The sequence below is a fragment of the Diceros bicornis genome, chromosome 26 (assembly GCF_020826845.1).
Source record: "Diceros bicornis minor isolate mBicDic1 chromosome 26, mDicBic1.mat.cur, whole genome shotgun sequence".
In the NCBI taxonomy this organism is placed as follows: domain Eukaryota; kingdom Metazoa; phylum Chordata; class Mammalia; order Perissodactyla; family Rhinocerotidae; genus Diceros; species Diceros bicornis.
Window position 1 is genome coordinate 34914313 of NC_080765.1, and position 13650 is coordinate 34927962.

Sequence of the window (13650 nt, forward strand, 5' to 3'; positions counted from 1 at the left end):
GTACAGACAGCCTCCCTGGTCACTGCCTGCCCGTGGGCGGGGAAGATGCCAGAGGCTCCTGCCGCTTCCCACGTGGGAGACGGTGCGGGTCTCCAGCCTGGGCTGGAGCGGGGTAGCCTGGGCTGGTGTTCTCCAGGGAGACTCCAGGACTGGCCCTGGCGGACAGAGTCTTGGGAAGGCGGGAGCTCCCGGGGATGGAGGGACAGGGCATCAGAGCCCCCCGTCAGGGAGGGGACACCCCTCTGCCCGCCCCCTTCCCTCTGTGGCCAAGATGACGCCAAGGGAGGCCTGGCCAAGAAGAGCCCCGTGGCCCAGCCCTGCCAGCTGTGTCTGCTTCTGTCCTTCTTGTGTCACTCCCCAGGTCATTGTCACCTCCAGCCCCCAGCTCTTTGGCTGGGTCTTTGTGGCCGAAAACCCCAGACAACCCCAAAACTCCCTAGAAGGGAAAGCAAACCCTCTGAGCAGTAATCTGGGAGAAGAACTTTCTGGACAGTGGGAGTAGCAAGTGCAAAGGTCCTGAGGCAGGAATATGCCTAGACCCAGGTTTCTCAGCCTCAGCACTATTGCCATTTGGGCTGGGTGATTCGTTGTCGGGGCTGTTCTGTGCATTGCAGGATGTTTAGCAGGACCCCCGGTATCTACCCACTAGATTCCAGCAGCAACTCACACCCGTTGTGACAACTAAAAATATCTCTAGATGTTGCTAGATGACACCTGGAGGGCACAGTCACCCCCAGTTGTATTTGAGAAAAGGAAGTCAGCGTGGCTGAGGCAGAGCCCCTGGGGGACAGAGCAGTAGGAGGTCGGGTGTCCTTCCTGATTGTCTGGACTTCAGCTTCTATTGGAGTGAAGTGGGAGCCACTGGAGGGCTTCAGCAGGGAGGGGTCATGATCTGACTTGGGTTTTAACAGGTGCCTCTGGCCGCTAAGTGGAGGATGGACTGCAGGACGCGGACAGGGGCGGGGGACGAGGGCAGAGGCAGGGAGAGCAGTGAGGAGCCTATTGCAGTAACCTAGACAAGAGGCCATGCTGGTTACACCCGCCTCCTCCGATAAACTCTGTGTGTGTGTGTGTGTGTGTGTGTGTGTGTGTGCACACAAAGATGTGAGCATGCATGCGTGCACATGCACGAGTGTATGTGTTAGAGCGTGTGTTCATGTGTTTGTGTACACGTGCATGCACGTGTGTGTGCATGGGTTGTGCATACATTGTGCGTGTGCCTGCACGCACGTCAGTGTGTGTACTTGTGTTTGCACATGTATGTGGTGCGTGCGGTGTGCATCTGTATGTGTACTTTTATGATGGTGTGCGTGTGTGCGTGTGTATGTCCATGTGTGCTGTATGTGTGTGGTGTCATGCATGTGTGCATATACACAAGTGTGCTTGTGTGTGCACACGGGGCAAGATGGCTGCTCAAATAGTCAGACAAGGATGGGAAGAGGGAAGGACCGCCCCCACGTCCTCTTAGCCACCTCCTGGACGAGTCCCCAGCGGGCAAGGCTGGCTCTGCGTGGGGTTCACTGATTCTGCACAGCCTCAGGCTGGGCCCTCCCCAGGGACGCGTCTCCCCTGTGTGTTGCCAGGATAAACCTCACCGTGCCCCAGGGCTGTCTGCTGGCTGTCGTTGGTCCAGTGGGGGCAGGGAAGTCCTCCCTGCTGTCCGCCCTCCTTGGGGAGCTGTCAAAGGTGGAGGGGTCCGCGAGCATCAAGGTGAGGCGGCACCCCTGCCCGTCTGCTAGAACGTCCCCATCCTAAAAGCCGTCCCTGCGCCTCCCTACTGCTCTCTCGCAGCCCCTCCGTTCACTCTCCCCACCTTCCACGGCCCCCGCGAGCCCGGCTCCCACTCCCCCTCCAGAATCGCTCCTTCCTCCCTCTTCATCGGCCTCCTAATGGCCAGGGCGAGCTCTGTTGTAGGGTCCCGTGGCTTACGTGCCCCAGGAGGCCTGGGTCCAGCCCACGTCCGTGGTGGAGAACGTGTGCTTCAGGCAGGGGCTGGACCCGCCGTGGCTGGAGAGAGTCCTGGAGGCCTGCGCCCTGTGGCCAGACGTGGGCAGCTTCCCTGCAGGGCTCCACACCCGAATTGGGGAGCAGGTGAGGCTTGGGGGCTTCTTGGGACAGGGGCGTTGTGGCTGGGGGCCGTTTGCATCCCTGACGTGGTGGAAGGGACGAAAGGGTGGGGGGCTGGGAACTGGGGGAGAGAAAGGGCCCAGCTTAGGGCCAGCACACACTCGCTGCTCCATAAATGGTCATTCATGAGTGAATGGTTGGAAATAGACACAAAGGCAGGGATTGGTGGTGAGGAGCTCTCCAACAACTGGGGGTGAGGCGACCTGGGCTGCCGTCCCGCCCTGCCCTGCCTCACCGAAGGGTCTGGGCAGAGGTGTCCGATAAACAGCATGTACGCGCCTGGAGCCACAGACTGGGCAGGGTCAGCAAACCATCACCCACAGGTCTAATCCGGCCCACCGTCTGTTTCTGTAAAGAAAGCTGTGTTGGGACACAGCCACGGCCGTTCATTTCCCTGTGGTCCATGGCTGCTTTTGCACAACAGGGCAGAGATGAGCAGCTGTGACAGAGACCGCGGGGCCCTGCAAAGCTTAAAATAGTTACTGTTTGGCCCTTTACAGAAAGAGGTGGCTGACCCCTGGATGAGGGAGTTGAGAGAGGACGTGCAGGCATTAAAGTTCAGGCAATGGGTGAGGTTTCCTGGAGAGAGGAGGAGAGGGCCCAGGAGAGGGAGTGGCGCCTGCGTGGGCCGAGCCAGAAAGAGCGGCTTCGAGGAGCATCAGGGGAGGAGGGCGCGGCTTCGTGGAGGCCGAGGGGAGGGGGTTTCAGAAGGAAGGGGGTGCCCGCTGCCCTCTACGTCTGTCCCGCTGTGTCACATCCTAAACCAAACGTGTGCTCTCCCGGAACCCCCTCCGCCCGCAGCCTGCCCCGTCCCGGGTGCTGGAAGCTCCATCCTTCCAGAGCTCAGATCCCAAACCTTGGTGTCATCCTTGATTCCTCTCTTTGTCTTACACCCACATCTAATCCAGCAGCAAATCCTGCCGGGTCCACCTTCAAGCAGACCAGAATGTTCTGGTCCCATCCGCCATCGACTCTCCCTAAATTGCTGCAGCAGACCCTGACTGCCCTCCTTGATTGTCTCACCCCTGATAGGCCAATCCCAGCATGGCAGCCAGAGGGATTCTGTTCAAACACAGGTCAGATCACGTCTTTCCTCTGCTCGGAATCCTCCAGGGTCTTCCCAGTTCCCTCAGAGTCAAAGCCAAAGCCCTGATTGTCACTGACAAGGCCCCCCACAGTTTGGTCCCGGTTATCTCTCTGACCCCAACTCCCATCATGCTCCCCCTTTCCCACTTCACTCCAGCTGTATAGATCTCCACGATGTTACTTGAACACCCAAGCACACTCCTGCCTCAGGGCCTTTGCACCTGCTGTTCTTGCTGCTTGTCAAGCTCTTTCTCGGGAGTCCACAGGGCACATCCCTCACTTCCGTCAGGTCTTGACTCAAATGTCACCTCGGTGGAGAGGCCTTCCTGACCACCTTACCCAGCACAGTCACCCTGCTCACGCAGCACACCCTCCACCCCTCCCCTGTCTTATCGTTCTTCAGAGCACGTTAACACCTTCCTCTGGACGATATATTTCACTTGTTTGCTTATCGATGATCTGTCTCCCACCCCACCCTCGTTAGAGTGAAAGATCCGTGAGAACAGGGACTGGGTTTCATTCATGGCTGTGTCCCCAGAGCCTAGAACACTGCTGGTATATAGTAGCCACATGGTAAATATGAGTGGAATGAATGAATGAACAAATGAATGAATAAACGAAAATAAAGACTAAAAAGCTACCACTGGATTAGGCCACAGAGAAATGACTGGTGTCCTTGAGGAAGGCTGTGTTGGTGGAGAAATGGGAACAGACGCCAGACTCCAGTGGAGGGAGAAGTGGGTGGGAGGCGAGAGAGTGGACGTGGAGCGTGCAGACACCTCCTCCAGGAAGCTTGGCTGGAAAGGGGAGGAGCGAGGCTGGGTGGAGGTGAGGGGGGATGTTGTCTTGAGAGCAACTGTTGAAAGCTGGGAGGTGGCCCTGGGGGACACCTCACTCTGAGGAGCAGACGTGGCCCCCGTCGCCCCGGCTTCACCCAGCAGCCGTAGACGCAGGTCCCCGTCCCTCTCTTGTGGCCACAGGGCATGAAACTCTCTGGGGGCCAGAAGCAGCGGCTGAGCCTGGCCCGGGCCGTGTACAGGAAGGCTGCTGTGTACCTGCTGGATGACCCCCTGGCGGCCCTGGATGCCCACGTCGGCCAGCACGTCTTCAACCAGGTCATCGGGCCTGGTGGGCTGCTCCGGGGGACGGTGCGTTTGGGAAAATGCGTCAGAGAGCACAGGGCCAGGCAGAGACAGGCCTTATGGTCCAGTCTGTCTCACCCCACCCTCCACGGGTCCAGTTTTCCTCTTTGTAGTGGTCAGCTTTGGCTGTGACAATGCTACGTAACAAACAACCCCTAACCTCACTGGCTCACAACAGTGGTCTCTTCTTGCTTACGGGTCTGTGGTTAAACTACTACAGCTCTGCCCCAGGCCACCGGCCAGGTTCAGGGGAACTCCGTGTCTTCTGGTTTTAAGACAGCTTCAAGGAGCCCCTCTATGCCTCTATTGGGACATGCTGTTTTCTAGAAAGAAGGCAGGAGCACAAGAAGGGGAGCTCTCCCCACTCTGAGCCCAGGGACACTGCCTGCCCCCCGCCCCAGCTCTGGAGGACTAGTCAAGCACGTGAGTGTAACTTCCACCCCTTCCTGCCCAGACGCGGATTCTCGTGACCCACGCGCTCCATGTCCTGCCCCAGGCTGACCGGATCGTGGTGCTGGAAGATGGGGCCATTGCAGAGATGGGTTCCTACCAGGAGCTTCTGCACAGGAAGGGGGCCCTGGTGGGCCTTCTGGATCGAGCCAGACACCCAGGAGCCAGAGGAGAAGGAGGTACTGGCGGGGCTTCGCTGGTTCTCTGTGCCCGCCTCTGCCGCCCTTGGGGAGAAGGCTCCAAGGGTCCCGGGGGCGTGAGTGGAGCGCTCTGGCTACATCCTCCCGGCAGGCCCGGGCCTGGAGGCAGGCGGCTCTCCCAGGAGGCCACCCATGCCCCCGTAAGAGCCAGTGGCGCTGTCCACGAGCCAGGGGCTGTGCTAAGAGCTTCTATAAACATACATTGTTTCATTTGATCTTCACAACCTCCCTACGAGGACATGGGATTGCTGCTGCCATTTTACAGATGAGCAAACTGGGGCAAAGAGCATTAAATAATTTGCCCAAGGTCACAAGATTAGAAATTGGGTGTGTTCAGCTCTGGAGTCTCTGCTTACAACTGCTACAGAGGCCGAGCAAGGTCGTTTGGTGCCAGGTGCCACATGCCAACTAGGGCTTCCGATGATCCAAAGAACACAGTGCCCGCTGGGAGAACAGCAACATTCTGGAAGTGGAGTCACGGCTCTGAGCTCACCCCTATGAGTGATAAAGAGCAGCCGGTGGTGCCTCACTCGCATTAACTCGTTTAGTCCTCACAGTGCCCCTGTGAGGCCAGTACTGTAATTACGTCCATTTTACAGAGGGGGAAACTGAGGCCCAGAGGTGAGGAATCGGCCCGAGGTTACGTGGCTTATAAGTGGCAGTGCTGGAATTGGAACCTCAGCAACGGGACTCCAGAGCATGTGGTTTCTCATCATTAGGCTGTATACTGCCCCCCCGGGACAAAGCAAAGACCCATGGCCAGGTGCCCCCCATCCCAGGCTCTGCCTCTTCTGAAAACGTCTGTCAAGCACTGGCCCTCCCTGCTGAAAACCCTAAGTGTTGATTCACAGTGTCACCATCCGGGAACTTGGAGATGTAACCACCCAGCCTGGGGGATGGTCGGGGGGAGGGTCCTTCCCGGGGGAGATGACACCTGAGGTTGGGTGGGAGTTAGCTGTAAAGAACATTCCAGGCACAATGAACTGCTTGTGCAAGGCTGTCCGGGAACCTGGAGCATTTTGACTTTGTAGTGTTTACTGATGTTTTCCAACCCCAGGTTCATAGCAGGTGCTCAATTATGTTTGCTGAGTGAATAAATGAACGAACGAGTGAATGAATGAATAATGTTCCTTGAAGAACCCAGGGAGGATGGGAAGAGGTTGCAGGAACCAGAATCAGAAGAAATGGATGCTCGGACGAGTTAAGGCTGTACAGCCAGTGGGTGTCAAAGCAGCATCCGGACCCCGAGGTACTGAGCCCCACTGTGACAAGACTCCCTTGACCTTGCAGAAACAGAACCCACGACCGGCGCCAAGGATCCCAGAGGCTCTGCTGGAGGCGGGGGGCCTGGGGGTGGACCAGAGAGGTGAGTTTGCTGTGGTGCTGAGCACAGTGACACAGGCTGAGGCTGAAGCAGGGCTGCGGTGTCACCATCTGCACCTCAGGCAGGTAGGGGGCGGCCAAAACTATTACAGATTAAGTGCCTGCTGAATACCCACCATGGTGCTCGGCTGCAGGAAATTCCCCAAAAACTGTTTGACAATCAAATGGCCAAAATGATTAAGTCCCCAAATGTCCCGTTCACGGAATGACCAAGTCGCCCTCAAGCGTGATGAATGCCTTAATGTTTGTCAGTTGTCTCATTGCTGAGCAGGCCAGGGCTGGTTCCAAAGAAGGATCCTCGCCATGGTTGTTAATGACCGTGGCAGGCCCTGTCACTCATGCTTTGACAGGCTTCCTATGCAAAGAGCTTGAGTCTACACCCGCAGCATCTCTTGGTGCTGGTGAGAGCACACAGGTGGGGGGGTCACCAGGAGGAGGCCTCCTGTCCCCTTCTCTCCAGCCCCCCTAGCCAGGCTATAGCTGGACTCACTGTGGGGCTGTCTGCAGCAGAGAGACCCGGCCACCTGGTGCTCACCCTTTTTATGGAAAGTGACCTTGTAAAACAGAGAGCAACAGACCACTGGGCACCAGGCAGTGGGAGCTTAAGCCAGCTGTCAGGGGAGTGCAGGAGGACCTCGAAGGGCGTCGGTCCCTGGGGGGAAGTTGAGGTTGGGCACAGCTCTCCGCATCCCAGCTAGCCACCCAGAGGACTCCTGAGCCACACACTGGGCAATCCCACTGTCTTCACAGTGAACAGTAATCCCAAGTTAAGATCAGATATATAGATATGGAGATACATAGCTAGATAGAGAGAAAGAGAGGATAGATGAATAGATAGATAGATAGAGATAGATAGATGGATAAACAGATGATAGATTGATAGATGGTGGATGGACAGAGGATAGGTTGATTGATAGATGAGAGGTTGATTGACAGATGATGGATATATAGATGATACAGAGATAGATAGATGTAGATAGATGAATATATAGATAGATGATAGATACATGTAGATAGGTAGATAAATGTAGATAGAGATAGGATGATAAATGATGGATGGATAAATGATAGATTGGTTGGTAGATAGATTGGTAGATGGATAGATAGATGATTTGATTGATTGATAGATGTAGATAGATGAATATATAGATAGGTTATAGATTGATAAATGATGAATGCATAGATGGTAGATAGACAGACAGGCATAGATTATCCCCATTTTACAGTTGAGGAAACTGAGGCACAGAGAAGGTAAGTCAGCTGCCCATGGTTTCACAGTTAGCAGATAGCAGTTCACATTTAACGTTAAGTCAGCCCACTCATCTGCACATGAAAGGAACATTCAGGAAGTCTTCAACATCTGAATTGTGCAAAACTGACGTTCTGCCAAGCTGGAGGGTAAACAGCAGGGGCAAAATGATTGCAGTAACACTTAGGCCAAAATGAAAACCAAGTTCCAAAGTTGGGCAAATAAGTTCGTTTAGTGAAATGGCATTAGAAGAACAGGCTTGCTCAAGTCTGAGATAATAGATAGCATCTAGCTGGGCACCACAGACGGAGGACGGGAGCCCTAGTCGATGCCCAATATGTTAGTTGAATGAATGAGTGAGTGGAGAGTGTACCCCAGAGCTCAGTGGCTACCAGTGGCCATGAGGGTTGGGCACACACACCCCACAGAGAGAGACACTGATTTACCTTTGTTTTCTCTAAATGACAGGTCCATGAAGTTAGTCCCTGAGAAGGACATCACCACCTCAGAGGCCCAGACGGGAGTTCCCCTAGATGACACTGAGGGGGCAGGGCGGCCAACAGGAGAGGCCAGCGTGCAGTACGGCAGGGTAACTAGCAGCTGCTCCCTCCCCTCCACATCTGCTGCTACTGCTGCCCCAGGGGCTCAAGACCTCCCACCAGACACAGCACTGGGGCGGGGTAGGGGGAGACCCATGTTTATTGAACACCTACTCTGTGCCAAGTAAGATTCTAGACACTTCATATTTCTTAATGCACACAACCACCCTCAAATTAGGTGGTGATAGCTCCATTTTAGAGATGAGGAAACTGAGGTCTTAAAGAGTTGAGAGACTTGCCTGTGTTCTCATAGCTAACAAGTGACCAACTGGCACCCAAATCTGGGTCAGTCCAAATCTGAAGCTTGTACTATTTCTTTTCTTCTATGCTGCTTTGTCCACCCATCCACCTACCCACCCACCCACCTACCTACTCATTCCTTCATCCATCCATCCACCTTTCCACGCATTCACGCACCCGCCCACCCCACCCATCTACCAGTGGCTACCAGTGGCCATGAGAGTTGGGCCCTCATCTGTCCACCAACGCATTCACACACCCATCCATCTACACACCCACCCATCTACCCATCTTCCATCCACCCACCCACCCACCCATCCATCCATCCACCCACCCACCCATCCATCCATCATCCATCCACCCACCCACCCATCCATCCATCCATCCATCCACCCACCCACCCATTCATCCACCCACCCATCCATCCACCCACCCATCCATCCACCCATCCACCCACCCACCCATCCATCCACCCACCCACCCACCTATCCACCCACCCGTCCATCCATCCATCCACCCACCCACCCACCCACCCGTCCATCCATCCACCCACCCACCCATCCATCCATCATCCATCCACCCACCCACCCATCCATCCATCCACCCACCCACCCACCCATCCACCCACCCACCCATGCATCCACCCATGCATCCACCCACCCATCCATCCACCCATCCATCCACCCACCCATCCATCCACCCACCCACCCATCTATACACCCACCTGTCCATCCATCCATCCACCCACCCACCCACCCACCCATCCATCCATCCATCCATCCACTCACCCATCTATTTACTCGTCCATCTACCCTTCCATCCATCTGTCCACTCATCTATCCATGACCCACTCATTTATTCATCCATCCACCCATCTACCCATTCATTCACCCATTCGCCCAGCCACCCATCATCCCACCCAACTAGCCACCCAGCAAACATTTACAGAACTCCCATTATGTGCCAGGCAAAGTCTCTGCCCCAGTGGAGATTGCATGCTAGTGGGGAGAGACAGCAAATAGTTAGGCTAATAAGCACGGTAATCTCAGATGACGATAAATGCTCTGAAGAAAATGAAGAAGGGCAATGAGATGGACACTGAGCAAGGGTCAGGGACCTGCTTGGATAGGATGCTCTAGGGGTGGCATTTGAGCTGAGCCCTGAAGGATGCGAAGAAACCAGCCATGGAAAGAGCAGGGGGAAGTGCATTCCTGGCAGAGGGAACAGCAGGTGCAAAGGCTCTGAGGTGGGAGAGAGCTTACAGCGCCAGAGAAAAGAAAGGAATCCCATGAGGCTGGCAGATAGTGAGTGGGGGGTAGGTTGGGAGGTGGACTAGAAGTCTAGAATTTCTTCTAAGAGCTAGAGACAGCCGTGGCAGGTCAGCACCAGCAAGATGGGGTCAGGCTGGTGTTTTCAGAAGTTCACTCTGGCTGCAGCTGTGTGGAGAACTTCAGATTTGAAGGAACCAGACTTTAAGCTAGTGGCTTAACCTCTCTGTGCCTCAGTTTCCTTCTCTGTCAGGTGGGCATTATCATGAGGGTAGAGACACATGCCTATCCCCTAGTAGGTGTTCAATAAATCACTCCAAAGCCACAAAGTGCCACAGCCTTTAAGGCTCCCTGGCCCTCTGGGGGTTCTCCAGAGGAGGGGGGTCCAGAGGCTGGGCGGGGCCTGTGGGGGAGATGGTGCTCCAGGTGGGAGGGACTGAGAGAGGACATGGGAGGTCTGCATGATGGTTCCATCTTCCCTGTTGGAGGGTTTGGGAGCCTCACTGGCCTCCCCCCACCCCCGGGGCCTCTCTGTGCCCCATCTCCCCTGTGTGTGATACAGGTGAAGGCGGCCATGTACCTGACCTACCTACGGGCTGTGGGCACCCCGCTCTGCCTCTACGCGCTTTTCCTCTTCCTCTGCCAGCAAGCGGCCTCCTTCTGCCGCGGCTACTGGCTGAGCCTGTGGGCGGACGACCCTACCATGGACGGGCAGCAGGCACAGACGGCCCTGCGGGGCTGGGTCTTCGGGATCCTGGGCTGTCTCCAAGGTACCCTTGCCACCTCCCTCACCCTCCATCCTTCCAACTCCTCCTGAGATGCTCAGGGCTCCCTGGCCCACCCATCCTTGACTCACTCTGTCCTCCCAGAACATCCGTGCAAACATCCTGGGTCCACGCACAGAGCGGCATCCTTAAGGTGGGGCTGAGAGGAGTGGGGGACACGGCACATCCCTCCTTTTCTGCAACCCTCAGAGTCTCTTCCAGCCTCATTGGCAAATGCAGAATCTTGGCCCCCAGGTGTTGGGGCCAGCCGAGCACTTAGGTGGGGACAGAGAGGGCAGGTCAGCTGGACTCTGCCCCTCCCCCACGCAGAGGGCAGCTCCGAGGTCTGACCGCTGGTGCCTTCCAGCACCCCACCCCAATCCTGCACCCCACTCCCCCACCCCAAACCTCCAGACGAGCCAGACCCCTGCACCACATGGCCACCATCATTGCCTCACAGCTTTTCTTCCTCTCCTTTAAAGATAGTTTATTTTTTTAGAGCAGTTTTAGGTTCACAGCACAATTGAGCAGAAAGTAGAGATTTCTCATATACCCTCTCCCCCCCACACATGCACACAGCACCCCCCAATATCGATGTCCTCCACCAGAGTGGGACATTTGTTACAAATGATGAACCCACATCCAAAGTCCACAGTTTACATCAGGCTTCACTCTTGGTGTTGTACATCCTGTGGGTTTGGACAAATGTATAATGACGTGGATCCACCATTATAGTATCATACAGAATAGTTTCACTGCCCTCAAAATTCTCTGTGCTCTGCCTGTTCATCCCTCCCTCCCCCCACCAACCCCTGGCAAACACTCATCTTTCTACTGTCTCCATAGTTTTGCCTTTTCCAGAATGTCATATAGTTGGAATCATATAGTATGTAGCCTTCTTAGATTGTTTTCTTTCCTTTAGTAATATGCAGTCAACTTTCTTCCAAGTGTTTTCATGACTTGAGAGCTCCTTTCTTTTCAGCACCGAATCATATTCCAGTGTCTGGATGGACCACAGTTTATTTATCCATTCCCCTACCAAAGGACTCTTGGTTGCTTCCAAGTTTTGGCAGTTATGAGTAAAGCTGCTATAGACGTCCGTGTTTCAGGTTTTTGTATGGACGTAGTTTTCAACTCCTTTGGATAAATACCAAGGAGTACAATTACTGGATCATATGGTGAAAGTATGTTTAGTTGTGTAAGAAACTGCCAAACTGGCTTCCAAAGTGGCTGCACCATTTTGCATTCCCACCAGCAATGAATGAGCATTCCCGTTGCTCCCCAGCCACACCAGCGTTTGGTGTTGTCAGTGTCTGGATTTTGGCCATTCTAGTAGATGTGTAGTTGTGTCTCACTGTTGTTTTAATTGCATTTCCCTGATGACACATGATGTGGAACATCTTTTCCTGTGCATTTTTGCCATCTGTATATCTTCTTTGGTGAGGTATCTGTTAAAGTCTTTGACCCATTTTTTAATCAGGTTGTTTATTTTCTTATTGTTGAATTTTAAGAGTTCTTTGTATATTTTGGATAACAGTCCTTTCTCAGATGTTATCAAATTTTTGCAAAGATTTGAAAACATTTCATCCCAGTCTGTGGCTTGTCTTCTCATTCTCTTGACATTGTCTTTCACTGAGCAAAAATTTTTAATTTTAATGAAGTCCAGCTTATCAATTATTTCTTTCATGGATTGTGCTCTTGGTGTTGTATCTGAAAAGTCATCGCTGTACTCAAGGTCATCTAGGTTTTCTCCTGTCATCTTCCAGGAGTTTTATAGTTTTAGGTTTTATGTTTAGGTCTGTGATCCATTTTGAGTTAGTTACAAGGTCTGTGTCTAGATTCCTTTTTTTTTGCATGTGGATGTGTCCATTTGTTCCAGCACCGTTTGTTGAAGAAACTGTCTTTGCTCCATTATTTTGCATTTGCTCCTTTGTCACAGATCAGTTGACTATATTTATGACTATTTCTAGGCTCTCTATTCTGTTTCATTGATCTGTTTGTCTATTCTTTCACAAATCCCACACTGTCATGATTACTGTACCTTTATAGTAAGTCTTGAATTTAGGCAGTGTCATTCCTCTGACTTTATTCTTCTTCAACATTGAATTGGCTATTCTGGGTCTTTTGCCTCTCCATATAAACTTTACAATCAATTTGTCAGTGTCCACAAAATAGCTTGCTGGGATTTGGATTGGGATTGCATTGAATCTATAGACCAAGTTGGAAAGAACTGACATCATGACGATATGAACATGGAATATCTCTCCATCTAGTTCTTTGATTTCATTCATCAGAATTTTGTAGTTTTCCTCGTATAGATCTTCTCCTTATTCTGTTCAATTTATACCTAAGTATTTCTTTTTGGGGTTTGCTAATGTAAAGGGTACTGTTTTTAATTTCAAATTCTACTTGTTCATTGCTGGTATATAGGAAAAGGATTGATGTTTGCATATTAACCTTGCATCCTACAACCTTGCTATAATTGCTTATTTGTTTCAGGCATTTTTTGGTCAGTTCTTTTGGATTTTCTACATAGACAGTCATGTGATCTTCAAACAAATACAGTTGTAGTTCTTCCTTTCCAATCTGTATACCTTTTATTTCCTTTTCTTATCTTATCACATTAGCTAGGACTTCCAGTAGAATATTGAAAAGGAGTGAGGGGACATCCTTGCCTTGTTTCTGAGCTTAGTGGGAAAGCATCAAGCTTCTCACCATTAAGTTAGCTGTAGGTTTATGTAGATGTTCTTTATTAAGTTGAAGAAATTCTCCTCTTTTCCTAATTTACTGGAATTTTTTTTTTATCACGAATGGGTGTTGGATTTTGGCAAATGCTTTTTCTGCATCTGTTGATATGATCATGTGATTTTTCTTCTTTAGCCTATTGATGTGATGGATTACATCAATTGATTTTCAAATGTTGAACCAGCCTTGCATACCTGTGATAAATCCTACTTGATCATAGTCTGTAACTCTTTTTATACATTGTTGGATTGGATTTGCTAATATTTTGTTGATGATTTTTGCATTTGTGTTCATGAGAGATATTGGTCTGTAGTTTTCTTTTCTTGTAATGTCTTGTCTGGTTTTGGTATTAGGGTGATGCTAGCCTCATAGAACGAGTTAGAAAGTATTCCCTCTG

At 52.2% G+C, this 13650-nt stretch overlaps 1 protein-coding gene across 9 annotated transcripts in view; it reads left to right on the plus strand.

Moving 5' to 3' along the window:
- The window catches only part of ABCC6 (ATP binding cassette subfamily C member 6), a 59424-nt gene that overhangs the window by 31079 nt on the left and 14695 nt on the right, over positions 1–13650 (plus strand). For 8 of the 9 annotated variants that reach the window (XM_058569973.1, XM_058569972.1, XM_058569975.1 and 5 more), the window contains 7 exons: positions 1584–1710; positions 1915–2091; positions 4194–4361; positions 4810–4984; positions 6296–6371; positions 8106–8226; positions 10307–10514. In XM_058569973.1, coding sequence (XP_058425956.1) covers positions 1584–1710; positions 1915–2091; positions 4194–4361; positions 4810–4984; positions 6296–6371; positions 8106–8226; positions 10307–10514 — 1052 coding nt within the window. The remainder of the gene's footprint in view (positions 1–1583; positions 1711–1914; positions 2092–4193; positions 4362–4809; positions 4985–6295; positions 6372–8105; positions 8227–10306; positions 10515–13650) is intronic. The other variant, XM_058569974.1, reaches the window with a different exon arrangement.